Here is a 15,600-nt window from a genome sequence, read left to right as displayed (position 1 = left end):
GTATGACTATAGTCATGTGGTTTGAATTACAGCTGGTACAATGATCAAAGCTGTTCTTAATCATCATTAATCAAAATTAATCAACTACTTCTGTCCTGTTTGTTTTAAGAATTAAACAAGTTGGATTTAAAAAATCAAACTATAATACTACAATCAGTTGGCCAGTTATAATATTTTGCACTCAGATCTCCGGCCAGTGAGCAGAGAGAACGTGTTTTATTATCTATCAAGGAGTTTTACCATGTGATTTGTTTGATTCAGTCAGCAGATACAGTCGGTACTAATGGAACTTCATAGGACACCGACTGTTGACTGTTGGTAGGGCATGGGAGGACACTGCTGCTCTCTTTCACTCACTCACTCACTCACTCACTCACTCACTCACTCACCACTCACTCACTCACTCACTCACCACTCACTCACAAATAGACAGAGAGATAGAGAATCCAGTTAGAAGTCACTGTTCCCACAACTGTATTATCATCCCTTGAGAGAGAAGAATTGCAACTAATTAAAAAGACTGTGTGTGTGTGTGTGTGTGTGTGTGTGTGTGTGTGCGAGTGAGAGAGAGACAGACTGGCTGAGAGAGAGGAACAGAAGATGCGGAAGACAGAAGAGGCTAATTAAAAGGAGGAAAAATGACAGGGGGGAAACAGAGAGAGAGAGAGAGAGAGAGAGAGAGAGAGAGAGAGAGAGAGAGAGAGGAGGGCTGATCAGGGCTGGGAAGGAGGTAAGAGCGTGAGGAGAGTAAAAGAGATGAAGAGCCAAACTGGCAATTCTGCCAAAGAGTAAGAGAGACTGGTGCCTCTGTACAAAAGGGACCAAGGGAATGTGATTTGGCAAGTGGCAGAAAATAGGGGTCTATTGAAGAAGAAGAAGAAGAAGACAAACGAGGATCTAGCTGAAACAGCAAGAGAACACTAATAAAGAGTCCCCAAACGTAGACGTTTTTATTGTGTTGAGAGGGAACAGGACAGAGAGAAAGAGAGAGAGAGAGAGAGAGAGAGAGAGAGGCGTTCTCCTACCCGGGGCTGTCTGATCTAGTTTCAGATATTTGTAGGGGGTAGAAGATCTGTTTAAAGACTTCTTCCAAAGAATCAAGCGCTGCTCTGGTTCCTTCTCCCAACACCAATTCACCTGGTCAAGAGCTGCTAAAAAGCTGTGGAACCATGAAGAGACCTCACGATTACAGCTCTCCAGATTCAGATGCGGATGAGCTGATCGACGTGGGCCAGGAGGACAGTTACTGGTGAGGATTATACTTACGCATATACACACCTGGAGCTTCCACCTTTCTTCCTTAATCCTGCAGAGGGCACTGCCCTGTAGAAAAACTGAGAAGGCTCGCTTATCTCAGGTGGATTACGCATAGTACTATTTATTTATTTATTTATTTTTTGTTATAAAACTGGATTTATATGTAAGAGATTAAACTCCAATAAGAATTCACTATAAATGTGAATTAGTGATGAAAAGGTATGTGGCAGTTTTTTGCCAAAGCATTTGAAACAGTCCTGCTGAATCACAGCAATGAATTAGAAACGATTCTTCATTGTAGGTTAAGTTTAGGCCTTTTTTTCTTTCTAAATATTAAACTCTTTTGAGGTACATCTTCAAGAACAAGCCAGATTTTGGGGTTTACTACTCATTTGAAGCGGGTAAATTTCATGTGCTTTAAATCATGTGCTTTAAAGCAATACAAAGTATGGGGGACACGTTGCATCGAGTTTTTGTATCATGCTTGTGCTTGCTCACTGCAAATGCATTTTTACCTCTAATATAATAATAATAATAATAATAATAATAATAATAATAATAATAATAATAATAATAATAAAAACAATATAGCATTCTGGCATCTAGATTTAAGCTCTAATTTGAGATTTAAGATTAGAACTTTAATATTGTCTTATAATTTAGCCTACCAGTACCAGTACTATAATTTTTATTCTATCTATCTATCTATCTATCTATCTATCTATCTATCTATCTATCTATCTATCTATCTATCTATCTATCTATCTATCATCTATCTATCTATCTATCTATCTATCTATCTATCTATCTATCTATCTATCTATCTATCTATATTTATTTATTTATTTATTTATTTATTTATTTATGTATTTAAAATTCATGCAGGCCTAATTTCAGATGTAGATGAAATATTGCTCATGTGCTTGTTTCCTCAAAAACAAAACCCTACATGGTTAAAGTCTGACTTTACTTAAACAATTATTTTCCCCCGGTTGTGGCATCAGTTAGACGTAACTGGAAATGTTGAAGAAATCCAGTTTGCTTTAAACAAGACACAATATTGAGTTTGCTTCATAGCCTTTCTGCACTGCAAGGAAAAGGCAGCCATTACGCCTTCAGGCTGATCAGTGCCCACTTTCTAAATTGTCATTGTATAATCACACTGCACGGCAAAATCATTTGGAATTTGACAAGCAGACGCATGTAATTGCTGAGTATCCTGGATTACTGCTGAAGATCCCGAGATTAAATACCACATATATAATTCAATAACATAAAAAATACACTGACACAGCATATAGATTTCAACATGTAATCAATATACAAAGGAAAGATTTGAACTAGGAGATTGTACTGTTAAAAAAAACAGACACAAGGACACATTTTAAAAACAGTTCTGTTGAACACTTGGTTTCTGATTAGCTTAAAGGTGTTGATTAATTTTTAGAGAGTACAGCCAGTTTAAGACATGTCAATAGTTTATACAGTGTTTATTTGAATTGTTTCTATACTAAAAGTTGTTTTTATCTTTAACTAATCATTTGAGGGGTTTTTTTATGCATTATTATTGGAATGGTAATTTTTTTTCTAAAGTGTGTTTATTTAACATTTACATAAGGAATCTTAGCTGTTAGAGGTGAAGCTTTTTTTTTTTTTTTTTAGCCACACTGCATTTTCCTTCCTTTCCTTCTTTCTGACTTCAAGAAAAAAACTAAAAAAGAAGGCTGTTGAATTTATCCGTTATAATAATCATAATAAAAGGAAGTTCGGACTATCTAGTTCAAATCGTCCTATTATTGTAATGTGTAATTTTTGGTGAATTTCATGTAGTAAAAGACGAATAAAACCCTTTTTGCTGAACACCTGCCTGGGCACAGTTTAAACGAACCAACCAATGAACATACAACCAAACAAAAACCCAGATTCAGTTTCTAAATGAGGGTCAGTTGTCAACTTTGAGTACCTTTTAAAGACTGTAGATAGTTATGATAGTCAAGGTGACACGCCAAAGGGTTGTTCAGAATGACCAGAGTGAAAGCTGATCTTAAAAAATCTAGTTGGTAAAATCTTTTCTGTTTGAGTGTAAGTGCCCTACTTATAAATGCAACATAATTTAAACATGAAGACTTCGGTATTCGTCCTCTTGACCTTAGTTGTCTTCATTCGTTCACTTTGTCATGTCAGCTTTGGTCTCTTTTTTTAATATATCTGTCACAGCTTTGCAGACAAATCAGGCGCAGATTTAAGAATTGTTCCAAATTTTCCTTTGAAAGGCACCATAAAGGAGTTTCATAAGTACATGTTTTTAGGTTCTAAAGCGACATGTGCAAATTATGTACAGTCATGGAAACGTTTAGTGCTCTGCAAGAAATGTGTGTCTGAAGTAATAAATATCTGCGTTGGCGTCACATTATGTTTTAGTTTAGAGATCAAACGTCATAACATAATGAGCGTGTCTCGGCTCAATTATGGTCTTTAGATGAGAGTAAATATGTTTAAGGCACCAGGAATACACAAGCAAACAAATAGTGTAATGATTCTGGAAAAGAGTTTAGCGGGGGCCAAAGCAAACCAGATCCACACTGCGGGGTCCTTTAGAGGATTCGAAGAAGACAAAGTGCATGCAAATCCCGCGGTTCTATCGTGCCCTACAGATATGTGATCATCAAAAAAATAAATAAAATTTTTTTATGTTTTATTTTTTAAAATGCAAAAAGCGTATCATATCATCCAGGCGCTCCTGTGTCTTGCTGTTCTTTGAATTCAATTAGGTTGCGTTTGATGAGTTGCAACTATGTTTCTGCATTGTATTAAGCACAATAATGACAACAATATGCAATGACATCAAAGCCTTTAATCTGTCTTTCTTTTGCTCTCTTTTGCTCTTTTTTGCTCTCTCTCTCTCTTTCTCTCTCTCTCTCTTTCTCTCTCTCTTTTCTCTATGTCTCAGTTCTGTCACTGGGTCTATGTCTCCCAGCAGTACTTCACAGATACTAGCCCGCAAGAAAAGAAGAGGGGTGAGTTTATTGTTTCTCCTCTTCACTTTTTTCTCATTTAATTGTTTCAGACATCAACCAATTATGACATGCGGAAGATTGCATTATGATTATTGTTTGTACTTTCTGCAGATAATTGAGAAAAGGCGCAGAGACAGGATCAACCATAGTCTGTCAGAGTTGAGGAGACTTGTACCCAGCGCCTTTGAGAAACAGGTACGAGAGTCATCATTGTAACACACATATTAATGAGTTAGAGAAGTAGTATTTTAACTTTAATAATGTTTTAATAATTTATAAAGCCCACACTGCTACAAAACAATTTTTTCCATCTGATACAATGTCATAAGACCTGATTTCCAAAGAAAGAAGGCAAGCTTTGTTTTTGCCTAACTGCCACTGTTGGGGCCCCTGAGTAAGGCCCTTAACCCTCAGTGCTCCACGGGTGCTGTATCATTGCTGACCTTACACTCTGTCCCCAGCTTCTAATATCGCTGGAATATGCGAAAAAAGAATTTCACTGTGCTGTCAAAAGTACACGTGACAACCTTTTTTTACATTATAGCAACAAAGTCTCCTGTGTGCCACCACAGAAAATCATTCACACTAGTGTTAAAAAAACAAATCATGTTTGAATATCAATTCCAAACCATGGAGCTAAGGGAGCAAGCGGTTTTGCTGACAAAGATGAGTGAGACAGAAAAATCTCTCTGCTGTCAATCACAGTGAAACAGCAGGACATGCTGGAAAAGGGTATATAGCTTTTTTTCTCAGGGGGTGTTTTCTCAGGATTAGCTGCTGGATAAGATGTTTTTTGTTGGTTTCACTTGAAGCTTTGTCTCAGAAAAGGTTTGTTATCACCTTGAAAATTGACAGTTTCGAAAAAAAGTCGCAGCTCAGAGGTTAAGATGTTGGACGGTTGGATGTTGTGATGGTTTAGAGGTTGTGAGTTCAAATGCTGAAGCAAGGGCCTCTGGATAAGGGAGTGTCTCTCAAATTATGTACATGTATATAATCTGGCAAACACCCTATGCAGAACAACATTCATCTGAGCAGTTGGCACATTTGGCACTGCAGTGGCATTTTGGTGGTGCTGGGATTTGAACTGGTCATCTTCCGGTTTCAATTCCTTAACTAGTGCGCTACCACCTCCCTAGCCAAATACTGTAAATGTGAAGCATTTTAAAATCATTGCTATAAGTTAAAAGCATAGAAATCAGTTTAATTGAACTTTTCCTTCTTAGGGTTCGTCTAAACTCGAGAAAGCCGAAATTCTTCAAATGACAGTGGATCATCTGAAACTGTTGCATGCCATGGGCTCAAAAGGTGAGTGGATTAAATGGATTGTTCTGTATTTTGTACATTTGTGATGAAAAAAAGAGTACTGAAATGTGACTATTTTTACCTTCAAGGTTATTTTGATGCCCGTTCGCTAGCAGTAGACTACAGAACACTGGGATTTCGTGAGTGTGTGGGCGAGGTGGTGAGATACCTCGGTTCTTTGGAGGGAGCAGATTCTTCAGATCCTATTGGTGCCCGTTTGGTGTCCCACCTGAGTCAGCGTGCCAGTGAGCTCGACCCTTTGCATCAGAACCCAGCAGCCCTGGCCTTTCCTCCATGGCCTTGGGGCTCCTTCCCTCAGCTTGGTGGCTCCTCTAGCCCCGCCTCCTCTTCCCCTTTTCCTCCGGCCAACCGCCGAGACATGGCCCCTCATGCTGCTGCGACTCTACTAGCATACCCTTCACCAGCCCTGTGTTTGGCACCGCTGGGAAACCAGGCAACACTTTTGAGCTCTGCATTATCTCCAGTGCACAGAATGTCCTCTGTTTCATCACACTCTCATAGACTGGCACAGCCATCCACAGAGAGCTCAACAGTTCCTTCACCTCTGCATTCCGTCCCACCCCGTTCCCACAACTCCTCTTCCCCTTCCTCTAATTCCACTTCGTCTCTCTCCTCCACTTCATCTGCTGGTCACCCTCAGGTTTCCTTCAGACCCTTTGTCGCTCTGAGATCTCCAGCACCACTGATCAGGGTCAGCAAGTCAGCACACAGTTGGGGAACAGAGATTGGGGCCTTCTAATTTTACTAAACTAGAAGACTTTTTCAGACTTATAAGACTTTTTACAAATATGCAACTCATACCTTATTGGGACAAGAGAACTATGCTATATCCTGAGTAAATACCATTTGGGTTATAGCTATTACAAAATGTTAAGAATGTATCCTCTTGACATTTCCTATGCTGTTACTTAAAACAAGAAAAGATGTCACCCCAAATGGTAGCAATCAAGCAAGCCACATCCACATTCGCATTCAATTAATAATTCGTATTTAAGTGATTTGGAATCATATTCCAGAATAAAAAAGCATGACTGCTGAGAAGGGACTGGGGGAAAAGGGGGCCTCACTCTAAACAAATCAATGTAAACACAAATTCTATCATTTCCACTGATGTATTTTTTTGACACATGCATATGCTCGCTTTTTAGTTTCCTCAGTCATTTACATATCATTACTCAGATATCTTTATTCAGATTATGTTATATGTTTGACATGAAATTGCTTTCATAAAGACAAAAGTGCCTTATCATATTAGTGTGTTGCAAGCTTTTTCTCTGGGCAAGCGTATCAACCAACTGGCAACCGTTAGATGGCAGCAACCGAAAGTCTCTTGTAAATGAACCACCATGACATCAGTCAGCTAGTGAACATATGCTGGAGAAGAAGATGAAGTACTGCATATCTCACCACTTGCTCAATGTGTTTCTGGTATTAGGCATTACTCCGAGCTTGATGTGGCTTTGGGTTTGATTACTTGCACACCAGAAACCATTCTTTGGAGTGTTATAAAATCAGTGGCTGATTAAGGCTTAACAGGGAACACCAAAAAGCTGTTGTTTTGATTTTTATATCGACTGATTTAATGTATTTAATGGCTTCATATGTATAAGTACATTTTTAATATAGCTTTAATGTTGCCAAATTAATTAAAAATTCAAAAAAACTTTGGATTTAGATATAATATATCTATATGTATAATACTTTTTAGGTGGCCAAGCATTGAAGATGCCTAGGAATCCTATTGCTATTCTACCTTTCCTGTTATTTTTCTTCTTCTTTTCGTTTTTTTTTTTTTTTGTTATAAAGTATTCTACAGCCTGTAGAGACACTGGTAGAAAGTTGAGAAATTGGTTACACTGATTCAGAAAGATCTAAGAAACAATAGGAATAAATTTGGGGCAAGTGCTGCCAATGCTGTAGCACCACCACTAGGTCAGATTCGGAAATAAATAAAAGCCTTCCTAGATTTTCATAGATTTCCTGGGCAGAGGTGAGTTAAATGCTGTTTTAACTCACCCCTACAATGGTCTTTATATATATATATATATATATATATATATATATATATATATATATATATATATATATATATATATATAATTTTTTGTCCTAATTTTGTCTAATTTGTCCAAATCTAGCACTCATAATATAAAGAATAAACTTTAGAAAAGATATAAACCCCAAACCTGGTAGGCATCTTCAGGATCATGTCAAGCACAAATTTCATGGCAATGCCACCTAAAGGTCAAAAGTTAATTAACAATATATTCCTAGGAAAACAAATCTGACTACCAGTTTTGCTGCTTATCTATTAAATGTTGTTCAGACATCGTAAATATTGCCCGAACAAATTTTTTTAAAGGAAACAAATCTTTTTAAAGGAAATCGGATATTCAAAACTGATTTTTTTTTTCTCAAAAAACAAGAAATATCTTCAGGACTAACTGTAAGTGGGACGTTTTATGTCTGCACCACTTTTGTTGTATCATACGAAGTATAAACTACAGTTCAACTACAATAGAAAACTCAAGTGCACTGTCTGTCGAACATGTAAAAAATCAGTCTATCTAGTTAGAAGGATGGACGGACGGACGGACGGACGGACGGACAGACGGACAGACAGACAGACAGACAGACAGACAGACAGACAGACAGACAGACAGACAGACAGACAGATAGATAGATAGATAGATAGATAGATAGATAGATAGATAGATAGATAGATAGATAGATAGATAGATAGATAGATAGATAGATAGATAGATAGATAACAGGTGCACAAAATAAAACAGGCAAACAATTTAATTAACACAACTGATTAGAGGACATTTTAAAAAGAAAACAGAAAATCAATAAAAGTGTAAACTATTTCACAATGCGAAGGGGAAGGATCTTTGGGATTCTTTAGAATCAGAGGAATTTTGCATGTCTGGCATAATGCAGCCCAGCCTCTTCATCTCATGTACACAGTCTGATTCCTGCGAGCTCTGCCATGTCTGCTGCTCATTGCCAGAGAGTGCCCACAGTGGCCCAGGCTTGTAGGCTGGTTTTAGAAATGTTACAAATGTTAACATTATGCTATTACACATTTTCACTGTATTTCATGGCTAAAAGCAAAGCGCAGGTTTCAGCTGTAAGTATAGAAACTTGTCCAGGAATTCAGATGCCATGGTGCTGTGGGTCAACTGCTAATGCAGCAAATACAAGATTGTGCACAGGTAGGTGATGATTAAAACTGTTGTGGAAGATAATTAGTTGAGTTACTGACTTAATCGTAATGGTTAATTGTAGCTTTATATATAAAGCTAATCTAGCAGTATTTAGATCCCTTGATGGAATAGAGTAGAAATGCTTCTCAACAATGATATAACTATAATGAACGGACATTCAGTGCCACCCAGATGACGGGTTCCCCTTTGAATCTGGTTCCTCTCAAGGTTTCTTATTAGGCCCTGAACTTATGGATACTAACATATAAATTCATTCATACCAATTCATCTCTGTAAAGCTGCGTTTAAATTGAATTGAAATGTATTGAGATTAAGACTGCAAGTTGAATGTCCAGCAGAAGTGTAGAGTACTATTACAAATTAAAAGTCTCCAATTCCAATATGACTTGGGTAGAAGTCTTAGAGCAGGGGGGGTCCAATCTTTTCCACAAAGGGCCTGCAAGTTTTGCATGCAAGTTTTTATTCCAACCAAGCAAGTCTACACCAAATTCTACCTGTTTAATTCTAATGATCAGGTGTGGCCCTTGGTTGGTATCAGTATCTGATTTGAACTCATATTGAATGTAGGCTTAAAGTTGCACAATTTCCCAACATCAAGATACAAGTAGAAACAGTTGATTGAACACAGTTTGGCAGCTTTCATGATATAGTCAGGAACTTTAATCTATTAATTTGTGTTTATGGACACAAAGTTCCATCTTTTTTCGTGTCATTAAGCACGACTGCCTCCCTCTGGCTCCGTTTCCATAGCAACCGAGGCAGAGGATCAATGGTAATGCTGACAGAAATGCCAAAGGTAATCTTTTTTCCCTATTTTTATCAGAGAATAAGGCAGAAAATATACGGTTAAGGTAAGTGTTAGGGTGATACTGTAATAAATGTGTGTGTCTCTAATTAACGCAGTTTCCTTAACTGGGAGAATATATTACCTTTATTTTCACTGGGAGGAACCAAAAGCACCAAAAATACTTCATATTGAAATACATTACATAGAAAGTCGTCCTGAGTGATAGAGGGAAATTCGTGTCTATGAAAATGAATCAATAGATTGCATTTATGAAATAGACATACATACAAATAAATAGTTTAAAAATCATATATTGTGATTTCTGATTATGTCTCTCACAGGTGGACATGCACCTATGATGACAATTTCAGACCCCTCCATGATTTCTAAGTGGAAGAACTTGCAAAATAGCAGGGTGTTCAAATACTTATTTTCCTCACTGTATCACCATATGCTGTAAGACTGGACTGGCTGATTTTATTTCCTAAGAGACAAATCATACACCTCAAGCTCAATGGCATATTCAAAGTATTCAATCGGCAAAATAAATTAATTTATGAGCTGTGCAAATATAATTGGTAATGCTTATTGTCTATTAAAATATAGTGGAGTAAAAAGTACATATACTGAATCATAAATGTAGTAGAGAGTAAAAGTTGCTTATCTCTTTGATACTCAGTAAAACTAGAAAGATGGCAAAACTTTTCTTAATTACAATTACAACGTACCATCACTTACATACTTTACACCACTGATGTCCTTTTTTTATTATGACATTGAAGAAATTCCTGTCTGTGGCTTTAAACAGATGTCGTCATCGTTATGAACATTTTAATGCCTTTTGTTACTATTTAATATTTGTTAGTGAAAAAAGTCTGTAGAATTAAATAGGATAAGATGCAAGAGAGTTTGCTTGCTATATGCTTCGTGGCATCTTTGTGTGTTTCTCTCGGTGATTCTATAACACTTCATTCCTCCATCTGAAGTTTCTGGCCTGCACCCCTCCCCGTGGGAAAGCTGGCCTTGTGTGACTGTGGTGGCCCAAGCTGGAAGCTGTGGTGGCAGCCCTGATTTTGGTGCTGCCAAAAGAATAACAGGCCAAAGGAGATTCTTATACACACACTCTCAAACACACACACACTTACACGAGAGGGAGTCTAAAATGATGCCACATACACACACAGACACACACTCTCCTGCCCACATCCAGCAAACCACTCATCCAGCCCCGCGTCCTGCCGTGTGGATCCACACTTCAGCCCTTACAGACACAGAGTCCCACCACAGCTGAGAACAAACACACACATACACCCACTGACACATTCTGTCATCTTATATGTGCAAGCACGCTTCCTTTGAAATCTTAAAAAATAAAACCCTTACAAACAAAAACCCCAAAACCAGAAACATGCATTTCTTCATACATTCAAAAGGATCACTTCAAATCATTCTAATGTGTCACTCTTTGATGTTCAGACAAACACTTTAATTGCGCTTAATTCCATGTAGTGGTACTGTTTCTAAAGCACTGTCAACACCAGTATGTACCAATGTTCCAGCTGCCCATGTGATACACTTTAGTGTGACTCTAAAATGGGTTTTTTATGTAAATACTGTGTACTTCCTAGGAATAGCTGCTGCAACTACTGGGCCCTTAAGCAAGGCCCTTAACCCACAAGTGCTCAGCTGCATGAATGAGTTGATTCTAAGAACGCCATAAATGTAATCATTAAGACTTTGCTGTGCTTATCGCAAGGCATTTCACAATATCTTTCTCAAAGGACCAGTAGTGATAGTTTGATAACATTGCTGTACAGTTTTATGAAAGATTATATACATTGTACGATACATTGTACGATACAATACCAAAAACCTCCAATTACCAAAAAATGTAGGTTTAAACATCATTATTATATCAATTATGTTTGAGCTATTATATAACCCTGACTTATGAATGTTAGTATATGCAAAATAACTACAAAGATACAACATAACTAACTATATTACAGTCAGGAAAGAAAATGATTTTATTTTTCTAATGGTTGGTGTAGCCAACATTCTGACATTCAGAAATGCAAAACAGCAAAATGCAGACCAACCACTTTCACGTCCAGCCAACTTCCATTTGGGTGATGGAGACAGGCTTTTGATTTAGAACACAATTATGTGAACAATTTGCTCTCTAGAAAGTGGTGTCTTTGCATGTTTTTGGGTTATACATCCTCAAAGTTTCTTTTCATATAATTACAACTAACTACAAGCGGTTAAATGTTTGAAGATTTATATGGAATTACTATTGCAACTGTCAGATGAACTATATGACCAAGATCAAGCTCACAGCAAAGCCAAATGTCAATCATGCACATTTACAGCATTTGGCAAACACCAAATATTTGTGTAAGTTATTAATTATTTAGAAAACTTAGCTGTTGAGACTTTCGGGACTTCCTCAAGGGCCCAACAGTGGCAGCTTGGTTGCTAACAATCAGAAGTCCAAAATCTTGACCTTCGGCAATTTGAGCTACAGAAGCTCGTCTGTTAGATCGGACCACACTGGTCAGCCTTCGCTCCCCGTGTATATCAATGAGCCTTGGCAGCCCATGACCTTGTTACCACAGGTTTACCACTGTTCCTTCCTTAGACCACTTCTGATAGATACTGACCACTGCAGTCTGGGAACATCTCACAAGAGTTGCAGTTTTGGAGATGCTCTGCCCCAGTCATCTAGCCATCACAATTTGTCAAACTTGCTCAAATCCGTACGCTCGCCCATTTTTTTCCTTCTTGTAACACATCAACTTTGAGGAACAAAATGTTTACTTGCTGCCTAATTTATCCCACTCACTAACAGGTGCCATGATGAAGAGATAATCAGTGTTATTCACTTCACTGCTCATAATGTTATAATGTCGTAATGTTATGCCTGATTGGTGTAGAGAAGCTACTTCACTGATCTGTGTTCCGTCTCGTATGTTCAAACACCATTGAGTTTGTTCATGCTGAATGGGAGAATGTTGTCACTTTGTATGAATGGTCGTTTATATCTTACCTGACACATTTAAGTTAGTGACTGGCCTGAAAGTGAACACTGGCATTACTGTATACAGCGCATGAAAGTATTCAGACTCCCTTCATGAAACGATTACATGGCATTTCCTCAAGAAGAGCAGTTCAAAAAGTGTGATGCATGCATTTGGTTTTGGGATTACTGCTTGTTAGGTTTTAGATTTCAAAAGGAAGATGTTTGCACATATTGTATTTGGGAGGTCAGTATGTGTCAGTGGTTGCGTGTGTGTGTGTTTGTTCTCAGCTGTGGTGGGACTCTGTGTCTGTAAGGGCTGAAGTGTGGATCCACACGGCTGGACGCATGGGCTGGATGAGTGGTATACTGCATGTGGGCAGGAAAGTGTGTGTCTGTGCATTTATGTGGCATAATTTTAGACTCCCTCTTGTGAGTCGTGTGTGTGAGTGTGTGTGTGTGTATAAGAATTTCCTCTGGCCTGTTATTCTTTGGGCAGCAGCAGAGTCAGGGCTGCCACCACAGCTTCCAGCTTGGGCCACCACAGTCACACAAGGCCAGCTTTCCCACGGGGAGGGGTGCAGGCCAGAAACTTCAGATGGAGAAATGAAGTGTTATTGAATCACTGAGAGGAACACACAAAGATGTCACGCAACAAATCAGACCTTCCTTTCTTTTACATAGCTGAAAAATGTCTTTAAACTACAGGACCTCTAGTGGTGTCTTTTAGGGCCTTGCTACTTTCTCAGAGGTTCACAATTCCTTTTGGAAAGAAAGAAAGTTTCAGAAAGGTTAGCATGTTGTATATAAAATCTGAAACATACCTAATAATGAAGCATTTGTGTGGAATGTGAAATCAGTCTATATGTATGAAAACTTACCGGGAGTTACGGGAGTGTTCTGCAGTTAAAATCTGCCTATTTTATAAGGAGGGAAGCACCACACAGGTGTTTAATTCCCATTTGCAGGCGAACCTGCCAGGGTCAATCATGTGGTGAGGCGTTAGAAAAATCCTATCCTTAACCCACATGCACAGACATTCCACAGTACATGCATAGTTAATATATTTCTGTATTGACCTTATTGCCACTAAATGACTTTAAACTTTCTAAAGTGGCTCAGTGCGTGATTGAGTGAGTAAGCAAATGAGTAAACAAAAACATAAATACATACATGCACCCCCTCTTTTACACATACACTGAATTTTGCACAAATAACTGCAGCTATTTTGTGTCTAGTGTGTTGTTTTGCTTTATGTAGCACATTGGTCCAGGAAGAACACTGTTTCCTTTACCCATTTACTGTACAACCTGTATATGGTTGAAATGAAACATGAAAAAGAAATGAAATTCTGGTATTTTGGTATACAATTTGGCCAAAATGCTAAAATGTTTGTTGTCCAACTTATTTAGTCCTTGCAGTGGTGCCATTGCCAATGACATGAGTTCATTTATGCTGCATCATACCGCATAAGCAGGAGTGTTTAGCATCAAACTGAAGGCCTCCCCAAACTATTATGAAGAAGAAGAAAAAAATGTTTTGCTTTAGCTAGACATTGTAAAACAAGGATAGGTGAATGCTTTGGAAAAATGTAATAAAGAACGTGAGAGAATAAGAGCTGTAAAGGGTGAAACTATATACACAAGTGCTAAACAAAGTGACAAGAAACCGATGTAAGTGAACAGTGACCCAAGGAAGGGCAGGGGCTATTGGGTAATGTAGTCCCTAGGCATAATTCTGACAATGAGCTTTATGCTTATTAGGTGGTGTTTATATAAAGCATTATAATAGGGAGTGAATAAGGAATAAGGTATATGTGAGAGTAAATGAATAAAATGTTACAGCTGCTTACTCTTCTGTCTTTAAAGTAAGCTAAGAGATTTACTCTCATGCTTGTATTTTGTATCAGGTGCAGCAATACAATACAGTGAAATTCTCGCTTTGTCTCAGCATTTTTTATCGGTTATGTCGATTCTTTTATGTCGCCGAACCCTGATATCTCGAGCACAAGGGGGGAAAAATTTGCCATTTAACGTCGGTTATCTCGGTGCAGCCGTAGAAGAACTCGCGGAAGTGGCGGAAAAATCAAGGCTTACAGTTACTACAGGTGTTGTTTTGTATACTGGTGAATCTCTGCTGTTAGTTAGTGCACATATGCCTTTTGTTGTTAAATGTTATGAACGGGAGGCGAAAGCCATGCTTGGCGGCGCGGAACGTGGGATGAGCAGCAAAAGCATAGAATGAACAACGGCAGGATCGGGATACACATGAGCGATAACAACGACCGCCGTGAACCAACATATACCAACAATAACGGACAGTGAGAGTGTGGAAGTTTAAATAGGAGCTGGTGATGATGCTAAACGAGCACCATATGTGTGCGATTGAAGCAGAGCTTCAGAGAAAGCGACCGAGAAAGCACCTGACACGCTGAAGGGGGCCGAAGGGGGCGTGGCAGGTGGATTCCTGACAGATAAACATGTACTGAATGTATTTTTATAGCATGCCTTCATCAACGCTGTTGTGTAAAAAAAACCCTTCAAAAACACGTGCATGCACATTTTTAATTATTAACGCACATCATTTACATAAAGAAATTTCAAGCACGTTAATATATTGCCGCCATTTTGATTTTCGTTTATCTCGAACATCGGTTACCTCTATGCTTTTTGGCAACCCCCTAGGACATTGACATAACCGGGTTCCACTGTATTTACAATTTGCAAATAAAGAGACTCACTGATTTGCACATTTCTCAGTAGACACCAAAATTTGATTTTACATTTCCCAATATTGTTTTCAAATGCATACAGTATATAATACAAAAAATCCCTGCAATGCCTTCAAAATGGTCCAAAATTGATAACAACTAATTAACTTTAGGAGATCTATTTTTCTGTATGCTGTTTGTGTACACTGTCTGTAACAAAGTCATATTCAGCTAAAAGGATGCTCCTCAGTATAGGC

General features: G+C 38.2%; 1 protein-coding gene across 1 annotated transcript; it reads left to right on the top strand.

Annotated features, from left to right (window-relative positions):
* Positions 1 to 701: 701 nt before the first annotated feature.
* Positions 702 to 7,251, top strand: heyl (hes related family bHLH transcription factor with YRPW motif like). Its single transcript, XM_046835080.1, has 5 exons — positions 702 to 1,249; positions 4,208 to 4,274; positions 4,386 to 4,469; positions 5,498 to 5,579; positions 5,666 to 7,251. The coding sequence occupies exons 1-5, from the start codon at positions 1,170 to 1,172 to the stop codon at positions 6,334 to 6,336; spliced, it is 984 nt and encodes a 327-aa protein (XP_046691036.1). The 5' UTR covers positions 702 to 1,169; the 3' UTR covers positions 6,337 to 7,251.
* Positions 7,252 to 15,600: the final 8,349 nt, after the last annotated feature.

The sequence above is a fragment of the Silurus meridionalis genome, chromosome 22 (assembly GCF_014805685.1).
Source record: "Silurus meridionalis isolate SWU-2019-XX chromosome 22, ASM1480568v1, whole genome shotgun sequence".
Taxonomy (NCBI): Eukaryota; Metazoa; Chordata; class Actinopteri; order Siluriformes; family Siluridae; genus Silurus; species Silurus meridionalis.
This window is presented reverse-complemented; position numbering and strand designations above follow the sequence as displayed.

Excerpts from the sequence above, each read along its gene's own strand:
- heyl (XM_046835080.1), top strand. The coding sequence starts at position 1,170 with ATGAAGAGACCTCACGATTACAGCTCTCCAGATTCAGATGCGGATGAG. Across the intron at positions 1,250-4,207 it reads GGCCAGGAGGACAGTTACTG|TTCTGTCACTGGGTCTATGT; the intron begins GTGAGGATTATA and ends TCTATGTCTCAG. Across the intron at positions 5,580-5,665 it reads GCATGCCATGGGCTCAAAAG|GTTATTTTGATGCCCGTTCG; the intron begins GTGAGTGGATTA and ends TTTACCTTCAAG.